We start from the raw sequence: 12,536 nt of genomic DNA on the forward strand, positions 1-12,536 counted from the left end.
TTATTGAATAAATAACTCCATCTAATTAAAATCTTAACGCCAATCATGGGCGGGATGAGATTTTCTTAATCTGCATTTTACATTCGAGGAATTTGAGCTCCGAGGGGCGACGAAAGACTGGACTCAGGGCGGAGCCGTCGCCGCTGGGTTGAGCCACCTGCCGACCACTTGCACTTTCTAGAGACCCTCAAGCCAGGGAACTGTTGTCGGTTAACGGCCCCCACCTGCATCGCGATTCCTTTGGCGGGGAAAAAAAAAAAAAAAAAAAAAAGCCTCGCCCGTTAGGCCCCGCCCCAACAGGGCCCCGCCCCCGTCCCCGTTCCCGTTCCCCCCCCCCCCCCAGTGTCCCCGCCCCTCGATAGTGAGTTTGTTAGTCTGCCTTCTACGGTTGATTGGCCCCACTCTGGCCTCAGCCCCACCTCTCGCTCGCAGAATGGCTCATTAAACACTGCCGCCAATCGGCGCCCGCGGTTCGCTGCCCGCCTTCTCAAGCCTCGCCCCTGCCCTTAATTCTCGCAGCTTCCGCCATGCGGGCTCAGAGCCACGCGGCGCGCCCGCGAGCTGCCCCCGGGATCGGTGGCCGTTACCTCCCAGGGTCCTGGACCGCAGCCTTCCGCACTCAGGGGCTTGGATCTCCCCTTCCAGACGCAAAAGCCTAACTCCCCTCTTCCTGGAGCTCTTGTCTCCCGTCCCCCAGGTTCAAGGTTCCCAGCCTCCGTTTCCAGGACCCCGGCGCCCCGGATCCCTGCCTCCCGGATCGGCGCTACCGGGACGTGGCCTCTTGAGGACCTCTGCCACTTGGACGCCTTCAGCCTTCCAGAGCCCAAGACCCCCTGTCCCAGCCTGATACACTCCTGTATTCCCATCCCTAGGGCCGGGAAACCCAGGGGCTCCCAGCTTTCGGGCGCAGGACACAACCTGGGAGAGCAGAGGAGCCTCGGCGCCCAGCTTCGGGATCTCAGACACTCCAGCTTCCACGAGCCAAGGAACCCCGGCGCTGTGAACTCCCAACTCCAAGGAACCCTCCAAAGTTCCAGCCTCCAGGCTGTGTCACAAAACTCTCCGTTCTAAGGAACGTCGGCGTTCCAGAAAGGAGCCCCCCAAGCGCTCGCAGCTTCCAGACGCCGCAGAACTCCGGGGGGCGTTCCAACATGGTGGCCGATCCCCCGCGCGGAGACCCCAAGGGGTTCGAGGCGGCCGAGCCCACCGGGAACGGTGCCCCGACGTTGCTCCCTAAAGAGGACCCCGACCCGGCAGGAGGCCGCTGCTGCGGTTCCCGGGAGCGGGTGCGCCGCTGCCTTCGCGCCAACCTGCTGGTGCTGCTGACGGTGGCGGCCGTGGTGGCAGGCGTGGCGCTGGGGCTGGGGGTCTCGGGGGCCGGTGGCGCGCTAGCGCTGGGCCCCGCGCGCCTGGCGGCCTTCGCCTTCCCCGGCGAGCTGCTGCTGCGCCTGCTGAAGATGATCATCCTGCCGCTGGTGGTGTGCAGCCTGATCGGCGGCGCCTCCAGCCTGGACTCGAGCGCGCTCGGCCGCCTGGGCGCCTGGGCGCTGCTCTTTTTCCTGGTCACCACGCTGCTGGCGTCCGCGCTCGGCGTGGGCTTGGCGCTGGCCCTGCAGCCGGGCGCCACCTTCGCCGCCATCAACGCCTCGGTCGGCGCCACGGGCGCCGAGGAAGAGGCCCCCAGCAAGGAAGTCCTCGATTCGTTCCTGGATCTTGTGAGGTCAGACCCCGCCCGCCCGGTGGAAGTCGTCGAGGGGGGGGGCGGGGGCGGGGAAGCCACGTGGGGAGGGGACCCGTGTTAGGGATGGCCGGAGCGACCACGCGAACGCTAGAGGGTTTTGAGTCCTCCAGAGCCCGGACACCCCCCCCCCCCCGCCCCAGGGCTGGATGGTGATGGTGTGGCCCTTTGAGGGTCAGAGTCCAGCGAGTGAGGACAGACCCCTGGGGAAGGCGGCTTCGAATGGGGGCGCCTGGGGACGTAAGTGGGGACGCTGCAAGACGGCGATAAGACAAGGAAGTCTTGTAGAGGGAAGAAAGTAATGCTTGGGGAGTTTGTGGGGGAGGGAAGGGATACAGAGGCTTTTCTGTGAGGGGCGAGGATTCTGGGGGGACTTGGGAGGGGATTTGGGGGCGCTCAGGGCCTCAGGATTTGAGTCCAGAGCCAGAGAGCTTGTGACCCCCGAGGAGTTCATAGGGGACCTGAGGAGATCTGAGTGACCTGTGCCAGGCCCTCTTCCCAGTCCCAGGGCTCCCCCACATTATGTGTCGTCCCTGTTACCCCGACACAGTCAGGGTTTTTTTCTCAGCCTCCCTTCCCCGCCCGGGGCTGGACCCTGACAACTTCCCTTTTTACATCTTCCTGCTAAATCCTGCCACCTCCAAAGACTTTCCATTCCATTTCTCGCCCCCCCCCCCCCTCCACCAACCAACACCAGGCGGCCCAGAAGCGGGGGCCAGCGGGACCGGTTGGAAAGAGAGTAGGCTCTTTGCCTTCTGGTCTCTGCTCCCCCCCCCCCAGCCCCCCGCCCCATCCCAAGAATAGTTCTTCCCTTTTGAGGAGGGCAGACCCCTGGGTCCACATGGCCTTGCCTTTGGGACCTCCTGATTCAGTGTCTCCAGGTGGGTTGGGGACTTCCAGGAAGTGGGGGGGAGGAGGAAATGATGAGTCACAGAACAGGGTTCTCCCAGCCTCTCGTGGGGGGGGGGTATCAGCGCAGGCTGAGGTGAGACTCTGGGGCCGGCTTGGTGTCCCAAAGCTGCAGGGGATGGTCATCTCCTGACGGGGCGAGATTAGCTGGGTCCTGGCCCAGCCCTGCCAGGCCTGGGTGGATACGGGCCTCCCGGGCCAAGGGCACACCCACTCGAGGGCTGTTGATGTGTATGTGTGCAGGCTCCCCCTATGTGCCAAAATAGAAGTCACTCACACTTGGCCAGCCCCTCAGAGACTTTTCTGGAACGTCTCAGAACCATACAGCTTTCTGGCCAATTGACGCGGAGCTGGACACAGGCCCTCGGACACCCAGCCACAGCTGTGGCCTCTCTCACACTGACGCGTGGCCTTGCACCGGCTGTCACACGTGTGCTCGCTCACGGTGTACTAACATCCCTTTACACGGCCACTCGCGGATGCCACTGACCACAGCGGCGCATCGAGCGTCACCTAGGCACACACTCAAGAGCACGTGCGCACCGACCCTGTCCCGCGAGTCCGAACCCTCACCTCTGCCCCCGAGTTTCTCACGGGTTGACATGAGAAATTGTTTAGGGACCCACAGCAACCGCCGTTCCCCCACTCACATGGTGAGGAGTGGTTGGGACCTTCCAGCCAGCTGTCTGGGTTCCCTTTACTGTTTTTATGTTTAAGTACTCTTGTTCTTAATGTTTACATATTTTTGAGAGAGAGAGAGAGAGAGACAGAGCACGAGCAGGGGAGGGGCAGAGAGAGAGAGGAAGACACAGAATCCGAAGCAGGCTCCGGGCTCCGAGCTGGCAGCACAGAGCCCGGCAATGCGGGTCTCGAACTCCCGAACCACGAGATCATGACCTGAGCCGAAGTTGGCCGCTCAAGTGATTTGAGCCATCCAGGCGCCCCTACTTTTTATTTTTTTATTTTTAGAGAGAGAGCGCGCGAGGGTGGGGGAGAGGGACAGAGGGAGAGCGATTGAGAGAGAGAGAGAGAATCTCAAGCTTAGTGCGGAGTCTCAGGGTCGGCTCACTCTCACAAACCATGAGATCCAGACCTGAGCGGAAATCAAGAGTCGGATGCTCAACTGATTGAGCCACCCAGGCGCCCCACGGTTCCCTTTTCTAGAAAATGGGGATGACGGTGCGGATCCCTGAGCCAGGATTACACGAGTGGCTTTAGATCAAGCGCTGCAGGGACTGTGGGCACTTCAGCCCTTCTTTTCTTCCCTCTCCGAGACGCAAGAGGGTCAGGGTCCCGCTGATCCCCTGACGTGCCCAGTGGGGTTGAATGCGGGCTGCTGCGCACACACCGCCATCCCTTGTCACCCTCTCTCACTACCCCTTTTCCAATGCACCCCCGTCCCCTGCCTTTCTCAGCCCGGCCCCAGGGCTGCAGCAGTTCTCGGCCCTCCAGGAGGAAGTTGGCTGATGCAACACGCCCAGGGTATTAAGTTTGCTGCCCGGGGTGGAGCTGAGGCCCAGGTGACCCTGCCCCAGCCTGCCTTGGGAAGCCAGCATTCCTTCCGGCCAGTCCACAATCCCTCGGGGCTGGCCGGCCACCCCACGGGGGCCCTGGGAGGCCAGCTCAAGACTCCCCACACCCTGGAAAAGTGTGCAGGCCAGGGCTCAACTCTGCCTGACCAAGCCTGGCTGGGGCCTGGGGGCCAGTGGGGCCTTCCGAGTTTTTTCCCATCGCAAGAGGCCAACCCAGCTCCTCAGATCCCCCCCCCCCGCCCCGTAACCCCCTCCCCGTGGTATTTAATAACACGCCCCCCCCCCCCTCCGTGTCTGTCTCTGCAGAAATATCTTCCCCTCCAACCTGGTGTCCGCAGCCTTCAGCTCAGTGAGTCCTTGGGGGTGTGTCCCGAGGGGTGGGGGGCGGGCAAGGAGGGGGAGAGCCAGTTGGAGCCCCTTGGTGCCAGCTCTACGGTGCTGCCTGGCCAAGGGCACATGCCCGCATATTTCTGAACGATCTCGCAGGGTCCTTGGGGAACCTCCGAAACCCATCCCGTGCCCCTCCTCGAGAGAGGAGCATGCGGGTTCTGAGCCCCTTCTGGGTTCTAATTCCAGTGGAGTGACGCCGGGCAACTGCCTTTTCCGCTCTGAGCCTCGGTTTCCGCCTCTGGAAAATGGGCGCCTGATAAGAAAATCCTGCCTCGGGGCGGTTGCTGACGGGGATGAAAGGAGATCATGTTTAGGGGGCCCTTAGGGCGGGACAGGGTGGGGGAGCCTCCATGGCCATGGATACTGACTGCTCCCAACCCCACCTGCAGTACAGTACCGTCTATGAAAGCAGATGGATCAACGGAACCAAGGTGAAGGTGAGAGCAGGGGAAGGGATGGGGGGGAGGAAGGGGTGCATCCCTTGGCCCGTTGTTGTGGGTTGTCCATTTTGCTCCCCTGTCTTTGTTTGTCCCCTGTCTTCAGACATCTGGTGGTATTTGTTTTACACTCTGCAGCCTCTCCCCCGTTTCTGTCTCTTCTGGTACCTTCGTTTGGCCCCCTCTTCTCCCTCCCTGGTCTGGGCTTCTCTTTTGCCCGAATCCCATCCTGCCCTGGGATGATCTACCCCCAGAGCCCCCCTCTCCTACCTACCCTCCTCCGCTTGGCAGCCAGAGTGGTCTTTCCAAAGCACAAACCTGATGCTGTCTCTCCCCTGCCTGGAGCCCCTTTGGGCTCCCTAGTGCCCTCAGAAGAAAGCCCAGGCTTCTGGCCACAATCCCGGAGACGCTGCAGAATCGGGCTTCTGCCCGGCCGCCCACCCAGCTTCCTGTTTTGGCTCTGCCCGGCCTATTCCAGCCCCAGTGGGTTTCTTTCTGTTCTTCGAATGCCCGAGCTGCTGCCCTTTCCAGACTGTTGCGCATTGTTTCCTCTCTCTAGAACCTTCTACCGCCGCTCTTTACCTGGTTCATCCTCCTATTCTCCAGATCTCTGCCCCTTCCTCCACGAAGCCCTCCCTGATCCCCCTCCCCCCAACCAAGCCGGCAACCCCTTCGATTCCCACACTACCTTGGGTTTCCCTATTCCAACCATCGTGGGTGGTCCCTGATGACAGGTCTGTTTCCCCAGGACCTGGACCGTGAGCCTTGGGAGGAAGGGACCCAAGGAGCCATCTTGTCTGTGCTGGGTCCCAGCAGTGCCCAGAACAGGCCCTTAGTGACTGTGCAGGTTGACTGAGTTTCCTCCTCCCTTTCTGATCTGTTCCTCACCCAAAGGTGCCCGTTGGGGATGAGGTAGATAGTATGAACATCCTGGGCCTGGTGGTATTTGCCATTATCTTTGGCGTGGCCCTGCAGAAGCTGGGGCCCGAGGGAGAGCTGCTTATCCGCTTCTTCAACTCCTTCAATGACGCCACCATGGTGCTGGTCTCCTGGATCATGTGGTAGGTGGGGGGAGTGGGGGCTGGGCATGTGGGATCGGGCAACCCTCCCTCTGCTGCTTGGAGCCGCCTGGCCTGGATCCGCACCCAGCGTTGACCGTCCCCTGGCTGTGTGACTTTGGGCAAGTGACTTACCCTCTCTGTGCCTCAGTTTCCTCATTATAACGTGAGGACAGTGCTGTATCCCATGGGAGCTAAGACTGACGGGGGCACCTTCCAGACCCTCCTGGAAAGTGACAAAAGGACGGCCAAGCCGTGGCCCCGGTTTAGCTGGCGCATCTCAGGTGCAGAGACTTAGATGTGATCGAATGTACAGGAGACGAGTGGCATGAGGTAAAGGTAAAGCACTTACAAAGTGGGTTTAAATTATTTTGAGAGAGAGAGAGTGAGCTTGCGTGTCTGCATACACGTGCTAGCACAAGAGTGGGGCAGGGGCAGAGAGAGGGAGAGCGAGAATCCCAAGCAGGTGCTGTGCTGACAGCACAGAGCCTGACTCGGGGCTCGATCCCACGAACGGTGAGAGCATGACCTGAGCCGAAATCAAGAGCTGGATGCTTAACCGACTGAGCCACCCAGGCGCCGCCCCCCCCCCCCCCCAAAATGTTTTAAAGGCCTAACACCTGCTGAGCATGTACTTAATGTTAGCTATGATTATGATTATTATCGGTTTTATTAAATGATCTCACATGTGCAGAGGCCTCTGGCTTCTACCTTCCCTGGATCGAGATCCAGGATCTCGAGATCGAGAAGGTGGGAAGTCAGGAGAGGGAGCAGGATTGCTGCATTTTTCACAAATCCCTCCGCTCCCCGCCCCATCCTGATTCTGGTGCAGGCGACATTTAAGAGGCTGCACAACCTCGTACAGGCTCCTTGCCAGAGAGTCAGGGTGGTGGGTGGGTAAGAGCAGGCTCCAAGCCGCTTCCCACCCGCGTGCCCTCCAACAAGTTACTTACCTCGCTGTGTCTCGGTTTCCCCATCTGGACAATGGGATTGACAGTTCCAGGCACAAATGAGTTAAAACGTGTAAAGTCCTGGGGCGCCTGGGCGGCTCCGTCGGTTGAGCGTCCAACTTCGGCTCAGGTCATGATCTCACGGTCCGTGAGTTCGAGCCCCGCGTCAGGCTCTGTGCTGACAGCCCGGAGCCTGCTTCCGATTCTGTGTCTCCCTCTCTCTCTGCCCCTCTCTTGCTCGTGCTCTGTCTCCCTCGCTCTCAAAAATAAATAAACATTAAACAAAACAAAAGAAAAACGTGTAAAGTCCTTGGGGCACTGCCTGACCTATAGCATGCCTCCGATCAACACTAATCTTTATCAAGTACGTCACTTGTATAACTTGTGGGCACATCCCACAGGCCAGAGCTTGGGCATTTGGCCAAACCTAGCTTTACAGGTGGCTGGGAAATGCCGCCTTTCTTCTGTTACCAAAGAGGGGAAGGGGTTTGAGAGACAACAAGCCGCAGTGATCAAACAGAGAGGCAGTCTTGGGAGGCTTCCTGGCTGGGAGGCACGAGCGCCGCTGGGATCTTTGCTCCAGGAAAGGGCGATAATAATTCCAGCAGAAGTTCATAGATCACTTATTGTGTACAAAAAGCTTTCAAGTCCTTTCACCTAGCACCTCATTAACGTCCGGCATTCCTATAAGGCTGGTAGCATTAATGTCCCTGTTTGACGGACCTGTGAGATTTTAATTCAACCATAGCTTCGAAAGACTAAAAGAGGGGCTCCCTCGTGGGATTGCGGTACAGATTCAACCGCTCTACATCTATGGGTTGTTATTAAGACATGAACCGCGGACTGTTTATATTGCATGGACGTGGGGAGAGATTGAATCGGTTTAAATCATCCTAGCTGCTATAACCACGAACCCAGAAAACGTAAATGCCTCACGCATGGGGTGGGGGGAGGGGGCACGTGTTAAGTCCAAATCTGGTTGGCGATTGTACTTCGGCTGGCAATAGAGGCTCCCAGGCTTCTTTGATCTCCCTCTGCTCTATTCTCTTCCTTTTTTTTTTTAATGTTTAGTTTTGGGAGAGAAAAAACGTGAGCGGGGGAGAGGCAGAGAGGGAGGGAAACACCAGTCTCCGAAGCAGGCTCCAGGCCCTGAGCTGTCAGCCGCGAGCCCGAAGAGGGGCTGAACTCATGAACTGCGAGATCATGACCTGAGCGGAAGTTGGGCGTGTAACTGACTGAGCCCCCTGCCCCCTGCCAGGCGCCCCTCCCCTCTGCCCTATTTTTTTTTTTTTTCCCTCTGCCCTATTTTTAAGGGGATGGAGCTTGGAGGATGGCAGGCAGGGAAGGTGCCCGAACTCAATCACACATGGATCTGGGTGTCTCCTGCCCGCGAGGGAGGTTGTGGTCGGGCTGCGCACTGAGCGATCGTAGTCAGAGGCTGCAGTGGGTCTCCTGTGTAATTAGGTATGCCCCCGTGGGCATCTTGTTCCTGGTGGCTGGCAAGATCGTGGCAGTGGAGGACGTGGGGCTGCTCTTCACCAGTCTCGGCAAATACATCCTGTGCTGCCTGCTGGGCCACGCCATCCACGGGCTCCTGGTGCTGCCCCTCATCTACTTCCTCTTCACCCGCAAAAACCCCTACCGCTTCCTGTGGGGTATCGTGACACCGTTGGCCACTGCCTTCGGGACCTCTTCTAGGTATGGCCTTGGGGCAGACCAATGCAGGATTTTTAAGCTAAGGGGCCCCAAGTGGACATCAGCTTTCTGGAGACCCTTGAAATTTCGTATCTGGGGACGTTGGATCTGGGTACAGGGGCCATACTTTAGTAAGTTTCTCATAAGGTCCTGGAACCGTCCCCCTCCACCCCCCACCCCCGCCCCCCCGCATTTGGAAAACCACTGACTGCTTAGAGATTTCTTCTTCCCTTCCTGAAAACCTCTCCTCCACAAGGCCTGGCCCTAGGGGACAGTGGTCTAGTGCTGCCCCCTGGATCCAACCTCTGGGAGCTCTTTCCACCCTTTTCTAGGTATTTTGTCCACCTGTCCCCTCAGAACCTGGCTGTCCCCACAGCAGCAGCCCCAAGGGAATAGTAATTCTTAGCCAAGGTCTATTACTGGTGGAGTGGGGCGGGGGGGCGGGGGGGAGGGAGTGTGCTAGACATGATAGAATTTAGGTTTCAATTTTTGTGTGTATTGTGAAGGAGAGCCGTCCATACCCTCCCAGGGGGTCGAGGCCTCACACAGGTTGGAATCCTGACATTCTGCAGGATCCCCCCCCCCCTGCCTCTGGCTCTGGGAAGAGAAGGACCGAGAACTGCAGAAGGCTGGGGGTGGCGAGGCGCGGGGCTGGCGGGGGCGGGGTCTAGGCTGGCGGGCGGAGCATGGGCTTGTGCTGATTGGCCAGCGCGGTCTGGGCGGGGCTTCGGCAGGGGGCGGGTCAAGTGCGCTAACTGACCTGCCGCCGCTCAGCTCCGCCACGCTGCCGCTGATGATGAAGTGCGTGGAGGAGAGGAATGGTGTCGCCAAGCACATCAGCCGCTTCATCCTACCCATCGGCGCCACCGTCAACATGGATGGGGCGGCGCTCTTCCAGTGTGTGGCCGCAGTGTTCATCGCACAGCTCAACCAGCAACCCCTGGACTTTGTGAAGATCATCACCATCCTGTGAGTGTGGGTGGCTGCAGCTAGGACCCCGGACCCACTTGACCCCTCCCCCCGAGAATGGTCAGAGGCCGGAGGGGGGCAAGGCTCCCGTGGCAGCTTCTCCCCCTACCGAGATCTTTCGCTGACCGCCCTTCTCTTCCCCCAGGGTCACCGCCACGGCGTCCAGCGTGGGGGCCGCGGGCATTCCGTCTGGAGGTGTTCTCACTCTGGCCATCATCCTGGAGGCAGTCAACCTGCCAGTTCACGACATCTCCTTGATCCTGGCTGTGGACTGGCTAGTGTAAGTGTGGGTTTGGGGCTTCAGGGGCCCAAGGGGTACCCTGGGAAAGGAGATGAACAAGAAGGTCATCGAGAGCCTCCGAGGAGGAGAGGAGAGGACGGAAGGAGTTCCAGAGGAAAGGGGATGGCATCTTGAGCGTTCTAATCAGAAGGAAAGAAGGGATCTTTGGGGTTCTTTTTTTTTTTTTTTTTCATGGTTATTTATTTATTTACTTCAGAGAGAGAGAGAGAGAGAGAATCCCAGGCAGGCCCCATGTTGTCAGTGCTGAGCCCCATGTGGGAATAGGCCAATCTGTAGACTGTGGGTTAGCAGTTGCCAGGGGCTAGAGGGAGGAGGGAATGGAGAATAACTGTTTAATGGGTATAAGAATGTCTTTAGAATGATGGAAACGGTCTGGAATGAAATAGATGTGATGGTCGTACAACTCTGAATATGCGAAAAGCCACGGGATTGTATACTTTCTTTTTTTTTTTTTTTTTTTATTTTTATTTTTTAATTTTTTTTTTTTCAACGTTTTATTTATTTTTGGGACAGAGAGAGAGAGACAGAGCATGAACGGGGGAGGGGCAGAGAGAGAGGGAGACACAGAATCGGAAACAGGCTCCAGGCTCTGAGCATCAGCCCAGAGCCCGACGCGGGGCTCGAACTCACGGACCGCGAGATCGTGACCTGGCTGAAGTCGGACGCTTAACCGACTGCGCCACCCAGGCGCCCCGATTGTATACTTTCAAAGGGTGAATTTTACCATATGTGAATTACAGCCCCATGTTTGAAAATGGCACACCCCCCCACAAAGTATAAGGAGGCCAAAAGAGATCTTTAGGATTATGAGAAAGGCCTGAGGGAGAGCATAGTATTTCACTGGGAAGAGGAGAGGTGGATGGGTCTTTTGAGGCCCCAAGAAAAGGGAGGGATGAACTTTTTGCGGTTCTAGGAGGAGCAAATCTTGTGCTTTATTGGAAGAAGTATCATTTGGGGTCCCGAGAGGATGGAGGAGGAGATCTTTGGGGTTCTAAGGCAAAGAAAGTGTGATGGGGCGCTTAGATTTCATGGAAAAGAAGAGAGAGAGGTAGGGGGCTTCTTGGATCCCGGATGAAAAGATCTTGGAGGCTCTAGGAGGAAGGGATATTTGGGAGGATAGAGCAAGGAGTTGGATCTAGAAGCAGAACAGGGTTCCATGAAGGAGGGTGTGGCGAGGACCTCAAGATCTTGGGGGGGGAGGGGGGCGCCTGGGTGGGTCAGTTGGTTGAGCATCCGACTCTTGATTTTGGCTCAAGTCATGGTCTCCTGGTTCGTGGGTTTGAGCTCTGTTTCAGGCTCCACTCTGATAGTACGGAACCTGCTTGGGATTCTCTATCTCGAAAAAAAAAAAAAAGATTCGGGAGGAGAGGGGGCAGGGTTGGGCCCTCCCCTCTCCCCTCCCCCCTCCCCCCTCCCACTCACTTCCCTATCCTGTTTTTCAGGGACCGATCCTGCACAGTCCTCAATGTGGAAGGTGATGCCTTTGGGGCGGGACTCCTCCAAAATTACATGGATCGTACAGAGATGCGGAGTTCAGTGCCAGAGTTGATCCAAGTGAAGAGTGAGATGCCCCTGGCTCCACTGCCCGCCCCCACTGAGGAGGGGAACCCCCTCCTCAAACACCGCCTGGGATCTGCTGGGGATGCAGACCCCTGTGAGAAGGAGTCGGTTATGTAAACCCCATGGGGACTTTCCCTGCGCTGATGGGGGCACTCTGGACATTGGGATTGTGAACCAGGGTTCTGGAGGCCCTTCCTGCTGCATACTTAAGGGATCCAGGGTCCCAGCCTCTCTCCCTGACATCAGATCTGGGAGGCCTCAATGCTGGGGTATAGGTGTGTGTGTGTGTGTGTGTGTGTGTGTGTATCTATCTCCCCATATCTTCCCCAGTCCTCAATTCCTGTTTCCACCCAAAGTTAGGAAACATGATGGAGAAATAGTGTCGTTCTGGCCCCCTCATCTTAAGGCACAGGTCACCATGTGGATTTCTGCCCTCATCGAGAGGTAGGACATTCCAGTGGGTCGATGGCTATTTTGGTGGCTGTAGCTGTGTGTGTGTGTGTGTGTGTGTGTGTGTGTGTGTGTGTGTGTCTTGCGGCTCCATGGTACATCCCCCCCTGTCCTCAGGCCCTCTGTTCCCTCCGCTGTAACAAACACTCCTGGGGACCCTGCCAGGGTGGGGGAGACTGAGGACAAACACTGCTGTCACTCCGAAGGACATTTTTTAGCAATAAAACTATCAAGTGTATCTCCTCGGATGTTTTTAAGACCAAAAGCATGAGCCACACAGAAAAAAACCAAAGATAACAAGTCAGAATCCACTGAAATAAGATACCTGTTTGTCAAAAAACAGCATTGAAGGGGCGCCCGGGTGGCTCAGTCGGTGAAGCGATCTCGTAAATGTTCTGTGTCTCAACGCGGGTGATGCTCACACAGACGTATACATTTGGGGAAGTTCGCCTGCACACTTAAGATGCGCGCGATTTTACCCCACGTAATGCCATCTTGCAGCTGAAAATGTACAACTCACTCCTGGGAAGAGACTGACTTTCTGCTG

General features: G+C 57.6%; 1 protein-coding gene across 6 annotated transcripts; it reads left to right on the forward strand.

The window, feature by feature from the left end:
* Positions 1–502: 502 nt before the first annotated feature.
* Positions 503–12,227, forward strand: SLC1A5 (solute carrier family 1 member 5). 6 transcript variants are annotated; one of them, XR_006702244.1, is made up of 9 exons: positions 507–1,720; positions 4,486–4,528; positions 4,959–5,006; positions 5,901–6,067; positions 8,479–8,712; positions 9,484–9,678; positions 9,824–9,958; positions 11,422–11,842; positions 12,027–12,227. XR_006702244.1 is itself a non-coding variant. In XM_045440775.1 (8 exons), the coding sequence occupies exons 1-8, from the start codon at positions 1,152–1,154 to the stop codon at positions 11,654–11,656; spliced, it is 1,626 nt and encodes a 541-aa protein (XP_045296731.1). In that variant the 5' UTR covers positions 507–1,151; the 3' UTR covers positions 11,657–11,843. The 6 variants fall into 6 exon arrangements, 1 of the variants encoding a protein (XP_045296731.1); XR_006702245.1 differs by having other exon boundaries at positions 11,422–11,818; XR_006702246.1 differs by having other exon boundaries at positions 11,422–11,814.
* The last annotated feature ends 309 nt before the right edge of the window (positions 12,228–12,536 follow it).

The sequence above is a fragment of the Leopardus geoffroyi genome, chromosome E2 (assembly GCF_018350155.1).
Source record: "Leopardus geoffroyi isolate Oge1 chromosome E2, O.geoffroyi_Oge1_pat1.0, whole genome shotgun sequence".
Taxonomy (NCBI): Eukaryota; Metazoa; Chordata; class Mammalia; order Carnivora; family Felidae; genus Leopardus; species Leopardus geoffroyi.